This window comes from Ictalurus furcatus, chromosome 9 (assembly GCF_023375685.1).
Source record: "Ictalurus furcatus strain D&B chromosome 9, Billie_1.0, whole genome shotgun sequence".
In the NCBI taxonomy this organism is placed as follows: Eukaryota; Metazoa; Chordata; class Actinopteri; order Siluriformes; family Ictaluridae; genus Ictalurus; species Ictalurus furcatus.
Window position 1 is genome coordinate 2,183,268 of NC_071263.1, and position 25,472 is coordinate 2,208,739.

Below are 25,472 nucleotides of genomic sequence, written 5' to 3' on the forward strand. Positions count from 1 at the left end.
GGGTAGATAGATGAAGGGATAGATAGATAAATAGTCCAGACAACAACTTGACTTAGAAATCTGTTACACTACCATAGTGGGATGGATGGATGGACGGACAGACTGATGGATTTGTGCAGGTCAGCATCTGTCTGTATCTTTTATGTTCAAAGATCTTTATTTTTTTCTCATGGTCGTGGACAACAAACGTATTCCATACATGTGCAACCACATATTTATACCCCAGGGAATCATAACATGGTTAAAGCACCTACAAATTTCTTGTGGAATAGTCAGACAGACTCCACCAGCAGCACCTGACGTGGACTGGAAGCCGGATGCATTGTGGCTCAGTCATTCAGGCAGAGCTTAATGTGGGGCAATTAGATCATTAGTGCACCAGATGGCGGTTACATCACTCGATAGTTATTCGCTGATAAGCTGTGGGGTGTGACTCTCGCTTTCTTTTTCCTCTCTGTAGTAACACAGTTTCAGCTCCAGAACAAGCACGACAGTGGTGATGGTGTTCCCTACATGCTGTGACCTCTAACAGACGTCGTTTCGGATATTTGTGAGGCAGTAAATGTACTGAAGACTTGATTATTTCTGGTAGTTCATAATATCTTCGAGATTATACCACAAGCCGAGAAAACCTGGCTTATTTATGACCAATCACTACAGCAACGGAGGATGTACTGCAATCAGTGATGGGGTAGTGTTATGAAGTGGAGTTCTGAAGTTGATTATTTTCCTCTTATACCACAGCAATTATATTTATTAATAAATGACACCATACTTTTTTTTTTGAGTCCATTAATAGATAAGTTTAATGTTGTGGAATGCCCACAAAACAAGTTATTTCCTATTATTACTCACATGACAGCACCTATAAACATATAGTCTTTCCATCACCAGACTCTTTTATCTCTCTCTTGAACCTAATAAGACCAATAACGCAGACTGTCATGTCATCAGACTTCCCAGTGTCAGAATATATAGAAAACGAATCCCCTTCCGACCAACCAGAACGCAGAATTCAACACCACTGATGATGTAAGATGATAGAGTAACTCTGATCTAAGAGAGCTTTATTTGTGGATTAGACGAACGGATTAGGTTCAAGCTTCACCAACGGAAAATGAAACAAATTACTCCACACGTTCGTATTAACTCTCGATGTTAAATTTATTATATTTTGGACAGAGATGGTAAAAAAAAAAAAAAAAAAAAATGCATGTAACTGAAGTAGTGTGGTGTGTGGCATGGTACGAACGAACACATTCCCTTTTTCACAAAACATCCAACCACGAATGGGGTGGGAGTGGCTTTCACTCAGCTTCATATATAGTGCATCTTATGGATTCTGAACAATAATAAATACTGTACAATAATAAATCTAATAACAATAGACATGACCTGACATGACACGACATGACGTAACATGCCCGATATTTTACATCACATACAAAATCCGTTAAGAATGCAGCATAGGAGGTGTAATTTATCCCTTTTACATTAATGACACAAAATAAAAGTAAAATCTAAATTGTACATTGCAGGTATTATTCAATATAATGATAATATATACAAAGATATATATCCACTTATTTATTTATTTTAAAAATAAAGTGCCTTTCTTTCAGACGTTTCTTAAAAGTGACACAATCAGTCAAAATTTCCTGAAAGAATATATATATATATTAAAAAAAAAACAAAACACAACAACGTAAACTTTCACCAAAATTAGAGTTTGTCCGTTTTATTTGTCAGCTATAGATCATCGGATTTCTTTTTCGTTCACTTGTAACATCTCTCCGTTTTGCTGAGCTTTAGACCGATGACGATACGGAGTGTCCCTTATAACAGGACGCTTTGAAAACCGACTCGGCTCGAGGGCCGGTGCTAAAATGAAAACAGGAGCGTAAAAGCCTGGCACGGCTTCAGAGAAACCCAGAAACCAAGGCCAAGCGCGAGTGGCCCCGCGTCCCCGTTCTCGCAGTTTCCCAGTGGCCGCACGCACACCTCCTTCCCCGTGCGCATACCACACGGCTCGCGGATTCCAGGGCGCTGAAACGTGATGCGGACATGCCATAACAGAGTGCGCGGGATGCTCCTACGCCGAGATTAAAGCTCCTTCACAGCTGCACCGTATGAGATCCTGTACGCTGGAATGCGAGGCTAACTCAACAGGAGATCCAGTTCATTTACGGGGGCTCGTGTTAAAGACGTTAAAGATGCTTACTGACACAAGTGGCGACATCACTGCCATCCAGGACGGTTATTAATAAACTTAATAAGCCTTTGTGCACTGATCATTTAATTCACCCAGCTTGTGTTTTTAAATGCTAATTAAATTCTCACTGCTTAAAACTGAAACAACAAATAAAGTGTAATCCACAAACACATCATGTGACATCTGCTTATAGATAGCTATTGGAGACCAGATTGTATTGTATGCAGGTGCTTTAAAAAAATGTAAAAAATAATAATAATAATAATAATAATTCAATCTTGGACAGTCAAAAGTTTTTGGACACCCTCTTTCAACATTCAAGATAAATACTATAGCATTAGAAAATCTAAGCAATAATAAATAGGTGAACTGAGAAATGCTTGCGGATTAATTTTATTGGAAAACCAAAATCTAGATCTCCCTGGACCAAAATAAATTTGTCTTATAATTGATACTAACACCGTGTAATATCAACTGTAAGACAAATCTCGCCTTTAATAAAGCATTCATTAGAATCTGAGAGTGCGCAATGAAGAAATCCTTAAATACACATATTTAGACTTCTTATTTAATAGCCAATCGTTGGTAAAAATGTAGGAGGAAAAACCCTCCACATGTTCAAAATCTTTTGACTGTCAGTATATAAGAATACGAGAATGTGATGGAAGAAAGCCAGCCATGATAGGCAGTGGTGCACTCCAGGATGGGTCACGTCTCAATTAAGATGTCACCCAAACGTGGATGTTTTTACAGTGGTGCGAGGTTAGCCTGTCAACGCGCCTTTTTGCGTTTCCCAATCCCCTGGTGTTCTTTTTCAACATGGCACGAAGACACTGATCAAGATAACAACCCGGGCTGAAAGGTGAGGCTTTAGCTCTTAAAACAACATCCCTGTACGCACAAGTGGGCTTTGATACTTTTGGGACTCGGCGTGGATTTGCAAAGCACACTTTCATTGTTCTTTATAGGGGATGTTCTGTTTGTTCCCCGAACGTCTCTCCTGACAGGCTGCACTACAATGAGACCAAAGTCTTCGGTATTATCTAACTAACTAATTAACTAACTGTTTGGTGGGGAGCCAACATAGTGCATGTGTGTTCACCCCGCTTGAACTTTTCCATCATGAATCACCACACAATAGCCCATAAAAGTGAAGTGAGGAGAAAAAATAATATAGTTTGTAAAAAAAAAAAAAAGAAATAAATAAAGGCCAAAGGTAGTGCTTAACATGATGCTTCCACCACCATGCTTCACTGAAAAGATGGTGTTCTATTATACACTATTTTGTGTAAAATCATGGCATATAATCCCACTAAAGTCTATTTCAGTTCCAGGTTCTAACACTACAAAATGTGAAAAAAAAAGCTCACGGGTGGTGAATACTTGGGTGGTAAGACACTGTGACCAGGAGGCTTTTGAGGTAGGTGACATTTTTGGTGAGAATTTGTGGTGAAGATAAACAGCGTGATCAAGATGTAACACGTGCTGCCTGCTCGGGCGGAAAGGGATTCTACCTAGAACCCTTTTTGATAGGAGAACCATCTGTAGTAGGGTCTGTCATAGTCTATGAAAATTCTCTCAGAGGGACAACCTAAAGAATTAAGGATCCTTAGATGTGTAACATGCTGCCTACTCATTTAGAAAGGAGTTCCCTCTCAGAACCCCTTGTTGAAACCCTCTGTTGCAGGGTTCCTCACAGAAACGTGACCGGTTCTCCAAGAGGGACGGATAAAAATGTGCTCAGAGGTACAAGCTGAAGAATTACGGATCCTTAGATGTAACACATGCTGCCTAGTCATGCGGAAAGGGGTTCTACTTCAAACCCTCTGTGATAGAAGAACCCTCTGTCGTAGAGTCTTTAAAAGGTTCTGCCAGTGGGGGGAAAAAACAAAAAAATAATAATTAAGTAACACATGATGCCTACTCATGCAGAAAGGGGTTCTTCTTGAAAAAAAATCTCAGATGACAGATGTTCCGTCAGATGGACCAAAACGAAGAATACTTAAAAGATTTAGCATTCTTTCTAGAAGTGTATAATTCTGCCTGTACTCCAAGAGTCCTTAGGTTTAACCCTTAAGGGTTGTATGTCGAAACTTTACAACAGACACGGTTTCATTTTCAGAAACGGTTCCGAACAGCACCCTTTTTAAAAGACTAGAACTGTCCAAAGACCTCTGAAGAAGCCTTTTGAAGAAGAGTGTGTGCCAAGATCATCTGGAACATTTTGGAGGAAGTGTATATTACGTATATGTATTCTTTGTTGTCCTATACATCCCATAATCTCCCATGCACCAATACATTAACCAATTTTTTTTTTTTGGTGGGGGGGAGGGGGGATTCCCTGGAGAGCCCTGGAATAAACTAATATTTTTTTTGAAGTGTTCAAACTTTCTAAATAGAAATATTTGGTGTGGTCATATTTGAATATTTGCTCAATTGTTTGATTGGATATATATCCAGATGTTAGTACCATTGTGAAGGATTACGGTCACTGGGGAGCATCTCAAACAATTTGTTTGTACCTTTGTACCATTTAAGAAGATCTAAGGATCCTTAATTGCAGACAAATTTGAAGAAATGTCCTGCAGGTTTGTGTAGAAGAATCCCATCAAAAAAAAAAAAGGGTCTCAAATTCTTGTCATTGAGGTGAGAGCCTTAATGCTACAGCATGCATCCTTTACCTTGGGAAGCTACAGGACCTTGGGGAACACAGATGTCTGATAACATCATGAACCTCGATAAAAGCTTAGCCCATTATCACGATACGAGAGTGTAATATTTGCACATGCCTAGTTCTTGCTAAAAGGAGAATTTCATCCTGACGATGGAATCTTTAGCCCTTTTATGAAGCAAAACAAGACCTACGATCCTGCACCATCATTCCTAAACGTCTGTGAAAGCTATAAATGACACTGGATCCAAGTACATCTGGGGTAACACGCAGGTTCGGGAAGAGTCGTGAAATATTTCGAAGCCACGCGCATGCGGCACTCGGGCTCGTGTTTGATTTATTTGGATGGATCTTGCCTGCGTTGGACGAGCTCCAACTCTAAGCTTCGAGTCTAAGATAACAACCGGGGATTCTGCTTGGACTCAAGTTTAGCAGCCTGACTGGAATTCCTTTCATGACAAAAAGAGAAAAAAAGAAGGGTCGGGGATACGAACACGAGAAATACAGTGAACCTGTTCCAGAGGATGGTGTTTGAAAGAGTCCCTGATTGCTTCAACTGGCTCTCTGGGGGAAAAGTGCGGAAGATAGAGATCGTTGTATTACTGTACTTTGTTCGGGCTGTTGTATCAGTTAAACAGTGTACAATGCAGGTTTTTTTTTTTTTTTAAATGTTCCTTAACTCCAGTCGTAACCTGTAGCGAAATACTGTACATCTACATATAAAATAATTCTGATATGAGACAGCTTTGCCTCTCAGTACTCTCGAGCCTCCTCCAGCTCGTTCATATAGACGTCCTCCTGAGGGTTCTCCGTGCACCGCAATCCGTTGTTGGGTGGACGTACGGAGTGGAAGCGGCTCCAGTCTCCTTTGCACAGGATCCATGGAAGCACGTCCACCTTGTAATGGAGCTCCGGAGAGAACTCGGTGCTGATAAGGTTGGGCGCACCGGCACCTTTACCCCTCGTGATCAGCTTCATGTGCTCGTCGTAGCAGCAGTGCTGGGCGGCGAGTGTGGTGCTGTCGAACGACAACATGGAGCGCACGCAGAACCGCGCAGACGGCTTGTAGATATCGAGGCGCTCTTTGGGTCCGCTGGCGTCGCGCCAACGGTAGTTCTTGCGCAGCTTGTCGTCGAAGATGTTCACGGCGCTGTAGACGACTTCGGACGGGTAGACGCAGGGGCAGCTGGGTAATTCGGTCAGGACCTGATGGAGATACTTCTGCAGGAAGTCGTTCTTGCAGTTGAGCCACTTCTCACAGCTGTCCACGTCTGCGAGGGAGGAATCAGTAAGAGTTCAATCACAGAGCTCAGTGATTACCAAAAAACGCTGACATATGTGCGTGAGAAGTCCGGGATATGACTAATTGTTAAGTTCAGCTCTTTTTCCTCCACTCTCACTGACATCCTCTACTCTTTAGAAAAATAACTTTTAGTGAATGAGACAGCTCTTAACATCGGCTCATATCGTCTGCCAAGGAGGCAGCCGCCATGTTGGAACGTTTTCATTAAAAACATTTACGTCCAGACGTGATTATTTAAAAAAAAATACAAAATAAAAAACCCAGGTCCTGACACTTTATCTCGTTACATTTTCATACCACACTTATTACAGTTAAATAAAAAGAGAGATCACGTTTCCCGCGCCCAAATCTTCAACTATCAAAGTATGGTTTTTGGAAAGCGAGCCACTATTTCACGGTCTTTCTAACACTCTCGACGGAGCAATCCTGAAAATCTTAAATAATGTTTTTGTTTCCAGTCCAACTGAACTCCTGCTTTCTCTTTGATTGCAGCCTCATGGGGGCCGTTCCCGAAAAAACGACAAGCGCCATTTCAGCTGCAGGGGAAACATGCTTTACACTGAAGAGAAGATAATAAAATCTGTAAATATTTAAAGAGAGAAGCGGCAAAGCTTTGAGCGCAATCAGCTCGCTCGGTGGGAATTAACCCGGTCTCCCCGAGGAGCGTAACCTCATGAGCGCACACAAGTACCGGTAATGATTATAAATCGCTCTCATTTGCTGAGTACTGACTGGACGCTCCGAAAACACTGCAGCATGTGAACTAATACACACGATAGAAGGTCAGTGAGCAGTTTAAGGATCCTAGGAAATCTCTGCACTTCGATAAATACAGTGGGAACAAATGGAATTGGTGTTGTGTATTAATTGGAGTTTTCCAACCTGTATCGAAGGCATCGGTGCCATTCATCATCTCGTGAGGAATGAGCTCCGTCACGGCATTCAGGTCATCTGGAGAGGAGAGGAGAGGAGAAAAAAAACAAAAAACAAACAATGCATATTATATGCCGACCACAATGGGCTGCATGCTATAAATAAATATATAAATAAATTCTTAACAATTCTATACAAGTAAAAACTTTTTTTTCTACGCAGGTCAACAACAATCTGTCTCTTTTATATATCGAAAACTCGTTACACCCCGTTAAAAGAAAAATAGTCGAACGCGAGATTATAAGCTCCTGGAAACCGAGAACACGTTCAAATATATATTTTTGTTCCAGAACTGCCCCTAATGCTATTATTATTATTATTATATACAGTCATTTTTGAGCAGTCTCGTAAAGGGTGCCAATAATTCAACTTTAATCATCATTTCATCATTTCAAAGCCGCACGGATTCCGAACATATTACCGGAGTTTACTTTTATTCCATGAATTGAGTAGAGCTTTTTAAATAAATAAGTGATCTACGGTAGATGGTGAATACCCGCTAAATATTCCTTACTCAACCCCCACCCCCCCACCAGAGATTTAGACATATACATTTTATTAAAAGTAAACAATTTCGGCGTTCCATGACAGGGTTTTTCACGTGTCCGCTTGTCCCAGTCGACACTGCGTAGACGCTTGTACGCATGAGGAATGGTGCAAATATGATCTGCTACACACCGTGTACAACACGTGAAGCGAGTTCAAGGGAAATCTGCATTAACTCCACATCAGCTCCAGAAAAATATTAAAGCTGTATCTGTATCTCTGCCTAAATCAGCGGAATCACGGTTAATGAGCCGCAGATGTAACGTGCGCATTTCTGTAACGTCAACAGCATGCAAGAGCTGTGAGTGGACATTGTGAATGCACCGTGTGTGTGTGTGTGTGTGTTAGTGCGCGTACGCTCCGAAATGAACCCGCGCATAAGCCGTGTACTGAAAGACCCTCTTTGAGCCAAGAAAGAGCAGTTTTTATCCCGTGTATACAGTGCACACATGGAAAAGCCAACCCGAAATACATGTTTTCGGTAAACGCAGGTTAATCGGCGACGTGTTAGTTCAGCTTAAATTAACAAACGATGCACTATAATGAAACAGTACTAAATTCAGTACTCTGTTATTATATTCAGAACCGAAAGCCTGGTATCTGGGAGGATTTGTGCACAAAGGACTCGTGTGTGTGTGTGTGTGTGTGTGTGTGTGTGTGTTTTCAGCAGGTGGAATGATGGGACTAGACCTCACCTGGACACCGCTGCAGGTCACAGGTGCGAGACTCGGTGGCAGTGCAGGCGTAGCCGCACGATCGAACCCTCTTCTGGGTGCCGTGGCCGCAGGTGGCGCTGCACGGGGACCAGTCGCTCCACTCCTCTTCTTCATAATCTGCAGGGTTTTGAGAGAAACAACAACAACACAACACTCCGAATGGGATTTAGCCGTTTGAAAAATATTTCATTTTTATGGATGAAATTTTTATGGATTTTTATGGAATTTTTATGGATTTACACGTGCAAAGTCAAAAGTAATTTAAAAAATGAAATCCGTAAACATATTCAAGTAATAAAAATCCACAAAAACCTTTTTTTTTTTTTTTTAAATGTAAATGTCATCATTTATGCCGTAGAGGCTTAAAGTTTACCATAAAAAAACGGTGATTTTTTTTTTTTTTTTCCTGGAAGTTTGATGCGATTTATATGAACACGCGGACCTACTGTAGCGCTCCTCTGACGGCGTTACGACGTTATCGTCTGATTAATATTCAAATACAGGTTCTTAACGGTGTTAAAATTCTGAGCGTTTTCAAAGCCTTAACTTGCGCGGTGTGTGTGCGAGAGGGACTCGGACTGGCGCATTCCTTACACAGCAGGTGGGAAGGTTATGTAACCGAGCCGGAAATGCTCCGCGCACTTTTAAGAGCGCTGAGAAGTAGAGGTGTGTGCAGGACCTTATTTTTAAAATCCAAACCCCTGCTCTGTCTTGAGGGAATTCTGACCAATCCTGCGGTTATTTATTTATTTATTTTTGTATGCCCATCTGAGAGATATTCTGGGAAGAAGTAGTTGCTTATACGGTAAAAAAAAAAAAAAAATAGAGAGAAGAAAATAAGTAGCAGGATAAAGCATTCACTGAGGACCAACGAACGAGCACGGTAAACGCGTCTCGCCATTTCTGCCGTTAATACAGCGTTAATCGAGGTGGTGTTTCTTCGCCCCGATAGCTTTAGAGCCGACATCTTACTCTGTGTTCGCTCTAGCAAGCAGGAAGCGACCTTGGTTAGAACCATGGTTTCGTTCTTATCCTGTCGTATACCTAAACATCTATAGAGACATTATGAAGAAATACGAGATTGTTGGTCCCGCTGGTGTAGGAGCCTAGGAAGAAGCCTGGAAAGTAACACGTAACATGATCCGTACCTCATATTCGTAAGCTATCTATAGCTACTTTTGTTTCTCATCGTAGCTCTACAAGCACGTGAGATGCACGCGAGAAGTGATACATTTCAATGATTTGACTCCCGCTAGTGTGACCGTAGGGTTCGTTTTTTTCTTATTATGATAATCCTGGAACATGTGACCTCGCTATTTTTCCCCAACGACATTGCGCAAAATACCCGAATACTCCTACGTTAACCATAACCGTAGGTCTAGCGTCTCAGGAGAAGCGCACGTCTACGTCCTGCCCTTCTACCAGGCCTCCGCGTACTGGGCCGTATTCCTGCGGCTGCCCGTGATTACAGGAAAAACATTACGCTACTAAGCGTCTAGAGATTACGCTCGTTCGTCTATCTCGGTTTCGCGTGTTTTTGTACACTTCACTCCGAGTGCACTCGTTAGATGAATTTCAGAGCGCAGGGTCACGGGTTCTGGAGCACAGAAGCCGTCCAGTCGTGGCGGCGGTGGCGGCGCAGATCGTTGGGTTCGATGCGTTTTGAGTACAGCAGCGTTGTAGTGTTCCTCTGATCGTGGGGAAAATGAGCAGCGCTGATACAGCTGAGTGGAGACGAGTTAACCTGGGATCAGACCGACGTACTACAGTGTAATCCGAGCTCCTTATAGGAGCGATTTTAACGCTCTACCGAGGGTTTTATTGGGGCTGAGGGTTTTAAATGTACGCAGAGCTACCGGTATAATACAACATGCTTTTAACGTGCTTTTAAAGTGTGTCAAATAGAGAACGTGACCTTCAGCGCACACGGCAATTACGGCGTTACAGACGTGACACGTGTTGCTCGTGGTCCTACGTTCGAGCTTTTATTGTAGTATTGATTTTACGCGTAATACTCGATTTCTCCATTAAATCTGACTCGAGGCCACCTTTGCATAAAACCGAGTGACTGTTACACCTTATTCACTGTAGCCAATGAGCACAGAGATCACATGACCCGACACTGACCTGAAGCTCAGCGACGCTACGGAAAGAAAAAGCGGAAAAACAACGTCACGGTAAAGCCGCGGGTGAGTTTTAACCTGAACTGGTTTGAGAACCATGGACATAAGAATATATTCATGAAATTTACTTACAGTTTGCATTGTTTCGGCTGAGGACGGTAACGAACTAATTGATTAAGAACGCATTCGAGAGAGAAGAGAAGAATGTGAAGCGTGGTTTTTGGGCCGAGCTCTATAAAAAAACTAAAAAAAAATGTAAAAAAAAGAAAAAAGTGCCACAAATTCCTCGGCGAGCTCAAAGTCGTTTGAGCCGTGTGAAGTGCAGCTCAGCGCCAGGGCTCGAGATGAAAAGAAGAGCCGAGCGTGCTGGAGATGAAAAGAAGAGCTCGGACTGTCCGCCACAATCTCGCAGCCTGTTCCAATCTGCCGTCTAATTATACACAAATATTAGTTGTTTAGCCAGCGGAGAGGCCCGACGCTGCCATTAGCAAAGCGCAGAGCTTCTAAACTCAGAGCTTTCCCATCCATGGCGTCAAGCTCAAAGGCCTGCGTGCACAATGTGGGTCAAAACGAGTCGGGTACTGTCTCCGTCTTGTGCGACGGTTAAAATAAAATGTTCCTAACGATCACTGCTTTTCATCGGGTACTGAAACACACAGATCGGCGTGTGAAATGATGTGGATTTTCCTTCTGGATGATAAACGTGACGTCAGGAACTAACAAAAAATCACTGGAAGCTATAAACCTTAAGCATGAATCATTACATCATCTAAAGGAAATGTTTACACACAGACTATATAAGTGAACGGAGAGATTTTACACTGATCTACCTAAAAATAAAAAAAATAAAAAATGTATGCCAGGTGGTGGTAAGAGAGTTGGAGTAATAATATAAGAAGTATAATAATTTAGTGTTGATGAATAATGTCCAACAATCTAAAAATAAATCAATAAAAAAAACCCCAATTAAAAGCCATCTTTGAATGTTGTAACGTCACAGACAGCCTTAAATAATGCAACGTATACATCAGGAAAATCTGCGTTGGTATCTCCCCCCCCCCCCCCCCCCCGCCTTTCTGTTTACTGATAAAGATCAAACGAAAGCCTGAGAGAGAGACCGGCCATGGGAATTAGCGTGTTTATATAACGGTCCTTAAGTGCAACCTCGAATCATAAATCATGTCAGGACTACAGAGGAGACTGGGTTCTGCACCGCTGTTTCATACCAGGAGAGGAAATCGGCTTCAGGGAAACATTTAAGAAATGCGACGTGTGCGAAATCCGCGTTTTCGAACCCCAGCGCTCGTTATCTGACACGGAGAACGGGTCGAGATTTCCCTTCCGAGACGTCAATCACAGAAATTTCGGACTAATGGAAGAGCTAGCCTTAGTCTGATGCGTAAATAACGACCAACTTAATAACACGGGTTTTAAATGTTAATCGATAATAGAGTCCACTAAATAAATAAATAAATAAATAAATAAATAAATAAATGTTACTTTATGCATTGGATGAATTGATGCTAGCCGGACAATAAAAAAATGAATTGATAAGACTCACGTCGTAGTTAAGGTTAGCGCTTCACTAGTTCGTGATTAGTACATATATAAGTAAGTATTTATTCAGGTATTAGTGCGTGATTATTCATGTACTGTTGCTGAAACATCTTGTGTCTCTCCATCTTACCATAACTCTCCATCGAGTCCCAGCCCTTCCACCGGTTCTCCCAGTCCACTCCAACGCCGCTCAGCAGGGAATCTTCTCCTCCGTAGCTCAGGTCGTCACCGTTCTCCTCCAGACTGGCCTGGCCAGCACTCTCGTCGCTGGAGTCGTGGTATTCCCAGAAGAGAGGCCAGAAGAGTTTCTTGTGGCCAAGCCATTCCTCGGAGTTCAGAGGCCAGTCGTTCCTGCCCTCTTTAGCCAGGTCCATCTCGACCTCCATCTGAGGGTCGTCCACGACCTCGATGGTCACCTGACACAAGACCAAGCACACCAGTGACGACACAAAAAACTCTAGGTTCTTCTAGGTAAGCCAGGTTCTCACCACTTGATATCCTATATCATGAAGAGCATTTTGTTTCTCCACAGATCCATACTGACAATGTGGAGGTGCGAAATTTTGGACGGTATTCCAACAGCGTACATGTTTAACTCCCCACTGAACTGTATTACCACAGATTATCAAACTGTCCTTTAAGCGTCCCTCGTGTCAAATCCCTAGATGATGTTCACATCATTACAGGTTCAGCATGCCACGGCTTGTAGGATGATAGAGATGCTGTGATCCCTCAGCAAGCCTAGACAAAGTCCCGGCTGTTTATATTGCTCCTGAGGTAACAATCTGATGGTTGCAGGAGCTGTTTATAAATACCTGTATCGAGGTGATTAAGCTACTGTAGCAACGGCGATTACGTCATCGTTCTCCGTCCCGATTCTCAAGAACACAGGAGGAGGTCATACATTCTTACAGAGTATAAGGAGGTTTTAATCTGCTAATATTACACATGTAATGCTCATAAGTGTCGATATGGTGAGGTGTTCTGTTAGGAGTTGTATATTTAAGATTTACGGAAGGTGGTAAAAGTAATTCTGCTTCATCACACCGTCCCGTCGTTGATTACTGCTCCTGAAATTAGCTCCGCCCCAAGCTAAATCAGAGCTCGTCAGGGTCTTTACCGCAACTGCAACTGGCCTTACATGGAGTAGAGAAAAATGACAAAGCTCTCCTTTAAGCTTGTCTACAAGGCTAATTGAGGGAGCTGTGGATCACGTTTGGCTTCATTTCGTCTCACACAACTTGTTTTTGTCTTACGGAGCGCAAGTCAAGTCTCTCCATGGTTAAACATTTGCTACGTATCATGCTTACGATATATAAATAAGACTTAATAAAGCAAATGAGACAAATAAGGACGCATGCAAATAAAAAACAGCTTCGTCTGGTATTCACGGACGACGGACCGTTCCCACTTGGACGGCTCCGACATTTTCCCCGTTATAAAAGTCAATTGTGTGTTGTTTTTTTTTTTCCCCCCAAGAAGTCTAACTTCATTTCCTTTCAAATCCTCATGAACACAAACATGGTAACAGCGCTAAAAATAAAATAAAAAATGAAAAACAAAAACGGACCCTTCTTTAACTCGTTTTAAAGGCACGTTTAAAAAGATCGGGATCAGCTCTCTGCAATAAACATTAAAAACGGACTGTTAAAACAATACGCCGGCCTTTCACCTTTCGGATTTTCCGTGTTTTTGTTCCCTCTTTTATAAACTCCGCGGAGAGGTTCGAGCGAGACGGCCGAGCTGCGCTCCGCCGGCGTAGAGGTCTCGCCTTGGGTAATTTAAGAGGCCTCTTTGCTTAAGAACAGCTGTGACACAGCCAATAAGTGCATAAAAATACCAACTCCCTTTTGCAATCACTTTGTAATAACAGTGTGAAACAATGAGTGCACAGGTTAATTACATCCAGCGCAAACTGGTGCCAAGTGAAATTAATTCATTTGGTCTGAACTACTACAAGTCGATCAGGTAGGTGGGAGGTCTACAGGACCGATCACTGTCGCAGAGGAACATATTTGTTCAGCGTATTTCCCAATAATAATTTGCTGTAAATGACTTTTGCATGGATGCCAAAGCATACCGATAGTCCATGAAGAAAAGGCCTCAAACCGCCAAAATGAGCGCACATTAGCACGATTTCTCAGAGCCACTGAGTAAATAGTTTTCTGACCTTCACGAAAACTCCATTTTGGTGTTTTCCCTACTAAAATACACCAACGTCAGCTTTAATCCCGTTTTACCCTGTGCGATTTTAGCGCTCTTGCAACAATCCCACCGTACAAGATGGAATCACGGCCAAATTCCATAACGTACGGAGCGGTAACATTTTCTCCGTGTCGGTTTATACGATAACGATCCAAACAGGTGGCTCGAACGATTCCTCGGACCGATTCCGCCGCACTTGTGGTCTGACGTTTCTTCGGTTCACTGCTCACAACTTTAGGAAGTTCCGTTCCTACCCGCAGAGAAGAGAGAAGTCTAGGTCTGGTCTTACCTGGATATTGGGATTCTGCGAGCCCAGATCTGCATTAGCAAGGTCGGGGAAGTTCTTCAGGTCTAAGATGAAGGGCTCCTCTTCCTTGGGTGCCGGTTTGGGCAGAACTCCGTCCGATCGAAGCTGTGGCCATCTCCTTTTGTGTCGGTGTGGAGGTGAGCCGCTCCTGCTCAGCTGGTTCTGCTCCCGAAGGTCCTCCAGGGTCTGGCTAGCATCTACAGAGCGAACGTGCCCTCCAGCCTGACGAAACACACGGTATTTCATCAAAATCAATAGCTAAAAGCTAAACAAGTTAAATATAGGTTACATTACAAACTCTTCATGCATTTCAAACATATATATATATATATATATATATATATATATATTTTATTTCATTCAAAGAACTAAGGGTTGGTTTTTTTTGTTTTTTTTGTAGCATATTTTAGCCAGCTAGATGTTTTAGCAGTGCAAATTATAATCATTTATGGCTTAGCATAAATGTTGTCAAGTTATCAATTATTATAAGTTATCATATATATATATATAGAGAGAGAGAGAGATTTGTAGACATTTGTAACTCACTATATGTCAAGTGGACGTCTAAATTGTGAGGAAATATTGTGAGAATTGTGAGTTTGTAAACTCATAACCGCGAGAAATAAAGTCAAAATTGCGCGATACGAACGAACAATTGTGGGAAATAAAGTCCGACTGGCGAGATAGAAAGTTTTTCCCCTCCATGGTGGGAAATCTTGAAGTTTTTCCCCAGTCAGGTTTTCAGTGGAAAATATTTTATAGCGAGATATATAAAACTTTTTGCCCAGAAACTGTCTGTAATTCTGACAAGACAAGAATGAACTTAGATGTTTGAGTCTAATTGCTGTGGCACCACGCTCACTTTGAATATAATTTTAAAACTCTCAACTCTTTTTACAATATGTAAAAAAAAAAATTTTTAAAACCAGTGCTACCGGAGCTAATCTGCAGCCATGGCTACTTCACCACCTAGAAAGCAATGCGTTTCCCCTGTTTGTTTGTTCTTTATTTTAATTTTTTTATTAAGAGTCTGATCTCTGCGCCTCTGTAGGCTGTTTTAGAACAGTTTCTACAGTAAATAGTGCTATGTTTAATAGATTCTGGTGGATTTAATACAACCTATAAAGGATATGATTCAACCCTCTATAAAGCCTCCTGAAGGACTGAAGAACGGGGCAAATAACTCCTGAAGCAATTCTAGCACGCATGCGAAGACGACTAGAAGATCCGTCATCTTCCAACACCATATCAAATCTATACAGCTGTGACCCTGAACCCTTATGAAAAGGAAAGGAAAAAAAAAAACTCCTGGGTTTCAAATAAACACATCTGGAGTGAAATGTCTACCACATGACAGCATATCAAGAGGACTTTAAAAGGGGATTACTGGAATAACTTGTATGTTTTTTTTTTTTTTTCATGGCTTGGGGTGGAATACAGGCTAGTTCATGGACACGTTACCTTTAAAACTTGTAGCGTAAAAGAAACGAGATCTTTTCATTTACGCTCAACGTTGACGTAACAGTCCAAACGTTCACGTGATACTGATATACTGGAGTTGCACAACCCGTTTGACATTGCAAAACATCTGATAAGACGTAGCGCTGTTGTTTTTAGGCCTCCATCCTACATAAGTTACTTATCAAACCCGAAGCCTGCATGCTACAGCCCTCCCGCTAGCAACCAAACAAAACAGAGCGGCCGGAGAAACACGGCCAGACACGCACGAACAACGCGGCGTTCAGCTGCTTTTCTCCTGACAGCTGGATGACATTAAGCGCAAACGCTGCACCGAACCGACCAGAGCAATACTGCGAAATCTTGGAGGACGGCCCAGGACGGTGCATGCAGGTAAATTATTACACATTAAGGGATATGTATCTCTTTCATCTGGTTTACTTTAATATGGAGACCTGAAGTCTGGCGTAGGAGAGACGGCCTCCCGTTGTCCCGGATCCACAACAACACGGTCAGAGAGCTTTGAAATCATCTGCTATCTATCACCATTCCGGCACCTCCTGTCTCGCCGCGACGTTACATCCACGAACGCTCTCTCGGATGGCGCAGGGATTCTCCGTCACGCTGATTTAATAGGTATCTAGGATTACGTAAGGCTTTGGGAAGGTTAGATGCTTCTCGGGAATGTCCGCCGGATCCTGGAGGTCCAGTACGGACATCTTATCAATGGAAGAGGGGTTAGAAATGGACCCTTCCTGAGCCTTTCATGAGCTACGTGCATGCCTTAAGGGCACCAGATGAGACCCAGTCACGTCGGGCCTCTACGTCCTGGTTCCTTCAACACTTCAAAGGGCTCGTGTGGAGGCCCTGTCTATGAGCCACCAGGGACATCAAAGAGAAGTCATAGAACACGATCAGCCAGACACCGAGAGCCACAAATACGGACACGATGGACATCGTCGAACGGCCACCTTCACTCAGTTCCGGCACCTTTTAAAAACCCATCTCGAGGCATGTACTAGGTACGATCATAACCGTAATTCCTCCTAGCGAACTCGTCCTACTTGTCATTCTCCAAATTGTAAAAGGACCTTTTGAGCGCTGTCCACCACAACCACATCTGTACGGCTTCTGTTTCCCAGAGCGCACATCTGGAGACCTGATTCGATCATCCCTTTCGTCTTCTGGCAAAGAAACAGCAGTGAAGGGGGGGGTTAGCGAGGCTTCCTGATCAAAGCCTTCCTCTGCTGATCATGTGTAGCCTGCCTTGTCTCACTTCTCCGACTCTGTCTCTCCCACACGCAAAGCAGATGTCCTCCACTGCAGACGATAAACTTCACCCCAACAGCCGCTCTATTGAATTTCACAATCTCCAAGGAAGCAAGAGAAGCACCTTCTGTGCCCTTAAAACAATTATCAGTGCCACAGTGTGCCTGAGTCACCTCAGTTAAAGAGTCTGATGGATTCTCAAGCTGGAGCTGTATTTATTTTTTTTTAAAAAATCCAGGACAACCGTAAATCAAAATTACAGTGATACTGGGGATTTTTATGTGTCTCACAAGTGTGAAAGTGATTATATCCAAGTAGCCCTGCCTACACTCTTAGAAAAACAGGTTCCTCATGGGTTCTTTGGAGAGATAAGGGTTCTTAGCGTCCTAAATAGGCTGTAACTAGAACACTTGAGGGATCTTTATGTGTCTCACAAGAGTGAAAGTGAGTATGTTCAAGCAATCCTGTCTACGCTCTTAAAAAAAATGGTTCCTCGAGGGTTCTTTAGATATATAACGGTTCTTCGCTTTCTAAAAACTTTGTACCTGTAGCCCTGAATGAATTTTATTTTCATCAAAAGGGTGAAAAGCGAGCATTTCTATGCAGCGCCTGTCTAGACTATTAGAAAGTTCCTCAAGGGTTCCTTGGATAGATAATGGTTCTTCGCTTCCTAACTGGGTTGTGTCTAGAGCACTTGAAGGATTTTATACATTTCACAACCGTGAAAATTATTATTTCCAAACAACCCTGCCTACACACTTAGAAAGAGAAGGTTCCTCAAGGGTTCTTTAGAGAGATAAGGGTTCTTAGCTTCCTACATGGGTTGTATCTGGAACAACTGATAGATCTTTATGCATCTCACGAGCGTGAAGGTGATTATTTCCAAGCAGACCTGTGTAAACTCTTAGAAAAACAAAAAAGATTCCTCAAGGGTTCTTTGGATATTGATGGGTCGTTGGCTTCCAAAGGTTTTATTGACAAAAGATTCAATCTGGAACCGTAAAGGGTTCTACATAGATTCTTGAAGGTTTTCCCCAGAAGGACAGTCTGAAGAAATGTTCAATAAGACTATGCGTTTTTTTAAGAAGCACAACCACGCCAAAACAACGTGCCAGAGTGTGTAAACCTCTGAATAATTTCTGTTACATGAAGTCTTTCCTGTTAGTGTTTAATAAGAGTGATGAGGTTCTGAGAAAGCCCTCCAAGAACATCTCATACCTTCAGCCTCCTTCATGCTGAAATCAAACCTCAGAGAACAACCTCCTTGCCAAGATAAGCCACTCACTCAACATAGAACTGCTTGGTTTTGTCTCATTTTCCACATCAATGAAACACGTCGAGACCGACCTGCGGGAGGAAAAGACGGCTTTGCTTTTGCACGAGTAACACAAGTTAATAATGGAAAGTAAACGGCTCAGAAGACGTTCCTGTGGCTGCGCATCGCTCCACAACAACGGAGAATAATTCAAAGTGCCTGGAGCCGGAATTCCTGACCGCTCACACGAAGAGGGGAGGAGCGGCTGAGAGAAACGGAGAATACTAAAAGCACTGTCAATGCATGGATAGATGCCCGACCAAGCGTTTTTCCTTATTCTGTTTTTTCCCTGCCACATCCTGCATACCACCATGTTGCAATCTGATTCGGCATGTTCTGGTCGACATCACCAACGCACCAATGGCCCAAGAGAACAAATAAAACTTGTTGGATTTCGCTGAGCTTAACATAGTAAACGTCACGATGCGTTCCATCACCGAGAACACACAGGAACCGCTGTACGAACCCACAGCCGTTCCTCTGAAGACCCCCACAACACGTTAGCTCCTGGTTCGGAGACGGAGACCAAAACGAGGCACGTTCATTAAAACAGCTCGGAACGGATAGATCTGATTATTCATCTCCAAAAAAGTCCTGATGATGAATCGCTCCGTTAGAAGGTATTTTTCCTCGAAGGGTTGGGATTCGCTTAAACACCTTAACAAGCAGGTTGTGAAACCCAACGCGAGAACGTCCACATGACCGAAGCCCACACAAACCAAAATGGACTGCTAGCATATGGTAGAACAAAAAAAATAATACTTTTTTTTTCTCCATACATTTCAAGCCCTTTGGAATGAAATTCCCAGAGGAAATCGTTGCTGACTCAGAAAAGCTATTCGTTTACTGTATACGTTCGGAGGCACTGGAACCAATTTATTCTGAAATATATAAAAGAATCTCTAGGGGAACCAGTTTGAAGCTCAAATAGACCTTTTTAGGGTGTATTATTGGTTAACTACAACATGGAGACATGGTTTATTAAATTATATGTCTTTGGTGTACCACAATCCTGTAACTTTTTGAGTTATGGCGGTTGGCCATGATACTTTATCATTTATATGTCACATTTTACCCAGAGCGCAGCCAGATTTTTATTTGTTCCAGCAAAAAAAAAATTTTTTAAAAATTAAATAATAATAATAAAAGCCCCAGTTTTATCTTCTGGACCCTGAGGAACCATTTAGGAGTCAAAAAGTGAAGTGTTTTATATTGTATATTACAACCTATCATTCACGATCCCATCAATAATTCTTGGCTGGGATAAAAAAAAAAAAAAAAAACCTATGTTCTGACCACTCTGCAGCCCAAAGCGTTTTACACGTTGGTCTGATTTATATCTATTCCTCCACTCCGGATGGTATGTGTGTGTTCTAGTGGTTTTCCTTAAATACGAGCTAGCGTTTCAGCGTTAAATCCTGGATATAGCATCTGCACCGTGCCCATGAGAGCGTTTGCACCATATACTTTCAAACACAGATTATGGTTTACAGTTTCGTCTTAACCTCAATTAGGGTGCTGGATATTTGAGAGCTTTCCAATCCGCAGTCACTCAACTCGGAAAAAAAAAAATACTCCGGAAACACGAGCATCTGAAAAGGCTTAAGAATGTGGCGCCCTCTGTGGCATGCGGTATCGCCGGTGTGCTTGCTTCTAAGAGCAGGAAACGCTGGTGATTATTCGGTTTATCTGTTACACCACTGGTGCTCCTTCACCGTCACTGCATGCCAATCTCACGTCTCACGTTGCAGATGGGAGTTTCGCTAAATACGCGTGTCTACTCCATTTCCTGTTGCTTTCGAGAAACCAGTGCTCTTCGGAAAGCCAAATAGTTACACTGATTAGACGGAAGCATACGGTTATATTTACAACCACACGATGGGTCTGGCTCTCAATTGATCGCAATATTAGTAAGCTTAGCTAACCCGATATGAAACAGGTTGTTTTAGCGGTATATGGTCAAGAAAAGTATAAATAAACAATGTGTATCCATCTCTTGTTTCTGGTCCGATTTTATAGAGCTTGTACTGAAAAGATGAGGCAGAAAACCAATACCTGGCAACCAGAATTCTGGGATACTCCACTATTATACCACCATCAGGGTTTAGTCAAGATTTCCTCTCATACATGACACCTGCAAGTATATACCGTGTTTCCCTGTTGGCCAACACGTAGGCATTGTCGAGATCTGAATCCAACAATGTCGTGCTCTTCAGAAACCATCGTGATGACTTGCAGGGAAATGTTTAGCTTTTCTGAGAAACCATACAGATTACTCTCCGACCGTTTACCACCCATCCATGATATTTCCTGAGGCTCCTCAGACCAAGATGATTTTACACGTTAACCAGAGCCTGACTGATCCCAATCACCAATCACACTTTATCAAGCTGGTTATTGACTCGGCAAAGGGCACAAGTGTCTAATCTTATCCGCACAAAGAGCCACTGCTTTTCATTCCAACCAATCAGGAGCCATACACGTTTCCACCTGATGAATAAGTTGATCTTAGTCTCCAATCGACCATCAGGGTGAGGCTTCTGATCGGTCGGAACGAAAGTCCGAAGCCACACCAACCCTTTTTGGAAGATTGGGGTTGATCTTGTACACTTGCCATTACCAAGACCAAGCTGATTAATGCTTCCCGGCTTTATACTCGAATCCCGCTCTTCGAAAATATATTGTAGGTTCCTTGTGGAACAAACCCAAGAATTGAGTTTGGAGAAAGAAGGAGGTGAAACATAACATATCACTGGTTAATATCTTTTTTTATTTTATTTATTTATTTATTTATTTTTACCCCAAATAGGCAAAAATCATGTACAGTATGTAGAGTGTACAAGCACCTGTAGTTCATTCATTCTTCAGTAATCGCTTTATCCTGCTTAGGATCCAGAGCCTACCCCGGGAAAACCTGGCGTGAGGTGGGAATACACCTCTGATGGGAAGCCAGGTCATCACAGGACATCACACACACACACACACACACACACACTCACACATTCACAACTACTTAGGAGTAAGTGAGCAGATCCAGTTCACCTATGTGGAGACGTGAGGAAACCGGAGAACCCAGAGGAAGCCCACATGGGCATGCGGTGAAGACGTGAAACTCCACATAGACCGTAATCCCGAGCTCGGGATCGAACCCTGGAGCTGTGAGGTTTCAACCACCGTGCTGCCAACAACGGAAGAGCAAATCCTAACTTCGAAGACACTCGGTGAAACCTAAGGAACTCAAATGAACCAACGCGCAAGATACGACACGTATGATCAGACCATCTTTTCTAAGGTAGCCGAGTTACACAAAACTTTTACAGACAATATATTCACGGGTCATTCGTTCAACATATGGACAATATGGACTAGAACAAACTGCTGAGAGGATTAAATGATTTCACACACACACACACACACACACACACACACACACACACACAGCACAGTGGTTTCCCAGTCCTACTTCTTGCTTTGAATCCCCTACATTTGAGTGCTTTCTCCTGTTTATTGCAAGCCTTTCATTAAAATGGGTGTGCTGGACTAGAAAACACTAACATGTGGACTGCTCCTCTAATCCTAATGTTCTAGCACAAAGCTCAAACACACAAGACATGAAAAAGACACTAATGGCCTCTTTCAATGAGAAACAGCTCCCAACTGTGCCATCCCATATGGCCTCGTTTACACATGGAGAGAATGTGTGTGTGTGTGTGTGTGTGTGTGTGTGCGTATTTCAAGTGTATCTGTACCGTAAGAGCGGTGTTCCCTCTGGGTTTAGGCTCATTGATCCTCTGCTTTCTGCTGGGGAAACCATCAGCTGACACAAGAAAGAGGGTGAAAAGAGCCACCGAGCGCAAAACTCCACTCCGAGTCCGCATAACTGCACTAAACACTCAGTGAACTAAATACAAGGCGATTTTCAGCGCGTGCGCTTTTTCCTCTTGTCTTTTCTGTGCGTTTTTTGCGCGCCGCTCGGTGGGAATCAGTGCCTTGCGCTCCAACAAAACCACTCCATTTCCATTAAACCCAAATCTCGAGTTACATCCTGTTGAGCACTGGGTGTGTGGAGGAGCTCCGGAAACATCTCAGGCGTTTATGATCCTCAGGAACGGTTCCTTGAACTTAAGGTGCCATTTGTGAGGTCCTCCTGTTGTCCCGCTGCTCCGTGCGTAAACGCTGCCGCTGGTCTGAACTCAAGGGTGCCTGTGCGCGCGTGTATGTGCGTGCGTGCGTGTGTGCGCGCGTGTATGTGCGCGCGCGTGTGTGTGTGTGTGTGCGCGTGTGTGTGTGTGCGCGTAAATTCTACACTACTCCACACGGCAGTTCAACTTGTCAGGGTTGCCAGATTCAACCCCATTCCTGTTTAAATCCACACTTTTAGTTCACGTTTTTTTTGTTGTTGTTTTTGTTTTTGAAGTGTTGGTGAACTTTTTCTTTATTTTTTTTTTCTGCATTGTGTTGCAACAATTAACGAATCTCCAATGTTACACTTTGTACCGTTTATGACTATGGGATATTTTCCACCGTTGGACATTGTTGCCGTACGGCAACAATCGACCGATTACCACCCTTAAAAAAAAACGTTTCAAATTTTTTCAATGTATTTTTTATTACTTGAACGGATTCATGGTGTCAATTTAATCAGTCATGAGGGTTGAAATGTTTCAGAGGAATATGGCACGACGGTTGGTTCGATCCTGAGTCCATGCAGAGTTTGGTTCCTCCGTGGGTTTCCTCCGGGTTCTCCGCTTTCTTCCCACCTCCCAGGAAAAAAAAAAATGCCGGTAAGTTCTTTACCATGCTAAAAAATTTCCCCTAAGCGTGAATGTGTGTAATGAACTGGTGTCCCATCCAGCATGTATTCCTGGCAGAGTATTCCCAAAACATGCTCCAGATCCACCACGACCCTGCCCATAAAGCGTGTATTGAAGATGAATAAATGAATGAATGAATGTTTTGAACCGTGACTTACAGTACCTTACATTTAATTCATTGTGTAAACCCAATACTGAAGCGACGATACAAATGCAGAAAAAATATCCGTCCATCTTCAATACCGCTTTATCCTTTTCAGGAAACCTGGAGCCTATCCCAGGGAACACTACGGACACTTTGGACACGCCGATCAGCCTACCATGCATGTCTTTGGACTGGGGGAGGAAACCGGAGTACCCGGAGGAAACCCCCACAGCACGGGAGAACACGCAAACTCCGCACACACAGGGCCACGGTGGGAATCGAACCCCCGACCCTGGAGGTGTGAGGCGAACGTCCCTCAAAATCCCTGAAACCCCAAGAATCCCTTAAAAGACGCTGTAAAAAGACAAAAACAACCAAATATTAAAATATATCTTAGTGACAAGTTTTATTATAAGCTTTTATATAGATCTGGTGAATAAATATTTTCCCCTCATTCTTAAAGAAATATATATATATATAAAAAAATTTTTATGTATTGTATAGTTCACTCCAAAAACATGTTTCTAGAGTTTCACATTAAAACCTTCAATAATGTAATTAAAATGGCTCAAAAACTATATAAACATATACTATATATGTATATGAGTTCAGCTCAATTTTATACATTTCGAATATAACCCAATAATTGTTATTACTATTATTATTACATTTGATTTCGCAGCCAATCACGATTGAAAGAAAAAATTGATTTAGGGAATACAACCAATCTGGCAACCGGATTTCAAGCCCTCTGCGCCTATGCCTCATTGGTCAGTTTAGGACACCCAGTGACGTCGCCCTCTGTTAGTGTGATGTCACACTATGTGGAGGAGGAGGAGGAGGAGGAGGGACCGAGCTGGACCTCTTTAATGCAGCAGCACACACGGGAGCTACGCAGAATCAGGACAATAACAGTAATAGTGTGTGATGGGAAAGTGGGTCTGGTGGGATTTGTGTAAGTGGATTTCCCCGGCACTCACTGTGACTCAGTGCAGTTGAGGATTTGCACAAAATAAAGACATGCGGCTGCAAAAAAAAAAAAAAATTAAAAAAAAAGATTTCTTTCTAAATATTGGCATGAAAATCCACTTAAGCGCTTAGATTTCTAATGTCCCAGAAGTGTAAAGGGTTTGAGGGATTTAAAAAGTCTTCATTCATGCATAAAAAAAAGCGTGCAGTTCTGCTATGAAGTGTTTGTCCTGATTTAAAAGACGTTTTAAAGTCTGTCGATTCAAACCGAGTTCACTTCCTCGCGAAAACGAGTATAATTTTACAAACGGACATTTTGTTTGGATTTTGGGGAATTTAAAGAGGACCGTTTTGCACGTGTAGTATAGCGTTATTCTTATAATAAGCTTATGATAAGTCTATTATTCTGGTCAGGGTGTAATAATAATAATAATAATAATAATAATAATAATAATAATAATAAACCCTGGATGGGACTTTAGTTCATGTCAAGGCACCAAGGCACGCACTTATTCACACCAAGTGACAATTTAGAGCAGCCAATTCCACCTACCAGAATGGTTTTAGGAGCTGGGAGGAAACCGGAGAACCCTGAGGAAACCCATGCAAACATGAGGAGAACACGTACAACTTCATCTAGACGGTAACCCGAGCCGGAACCGGAGCAGGGAACCCCGGAGCCAGTTAGCTGGGAACGTTACCCGCTGCATTCGTAGGATTTATTGGCCTAGAACTGTACAGTAATAATACAACTACGGATCCTAATTTACACCCGAAGCGCTTCACGCAAAACCCTTTCAGAACTTTTAGAGACCACACCCCGTGAAAAACCTTTTCATCCAGTGCTCCGAAGTGTACACAGCCCGTCACGTTGCAGCCTTCACTCAAGACTCTGACCAGAAAAGTGTACAAAACAGATCAGATGTATG

The 25,472-nt window shown here is 42.6% G+C and overlaps 1 protein-coding gene across 1 annotated transcript; it reads right to left on the minus strand.

Moving 5' to 3' along the window:
* Positions 1-1,169: 1,169 nt before the first annotated feature.
* ism2a (isthmin 2a) lies at positions 1,170-25,397 on the minus strand. Its single transcript, XM_053633157.1, has 6 exons — positions 22,365-25,397; positions 14,556-14,795; positions 12,192-12,477; positions 8,361-8,498; positions 7,069-7,137; positions 1,170-6,154 (listed from the first exon to the last, which is right to left on the minus strand). The coding sequence occupies exons 1-6, from the start codon at positions 22,491-22,493 to the stop codon at positions 5,637-5,639; spliced, it is 1,380 nt and encodes a 459-aa protein (XP_053489132.1). The 5' UTR covers positions 22,494-25,397; the 3' UTR covers positions 1,170-5,636.
* Between the last annotated feature and the right edge of the window lie 75 nt (positions 25,398-25,472).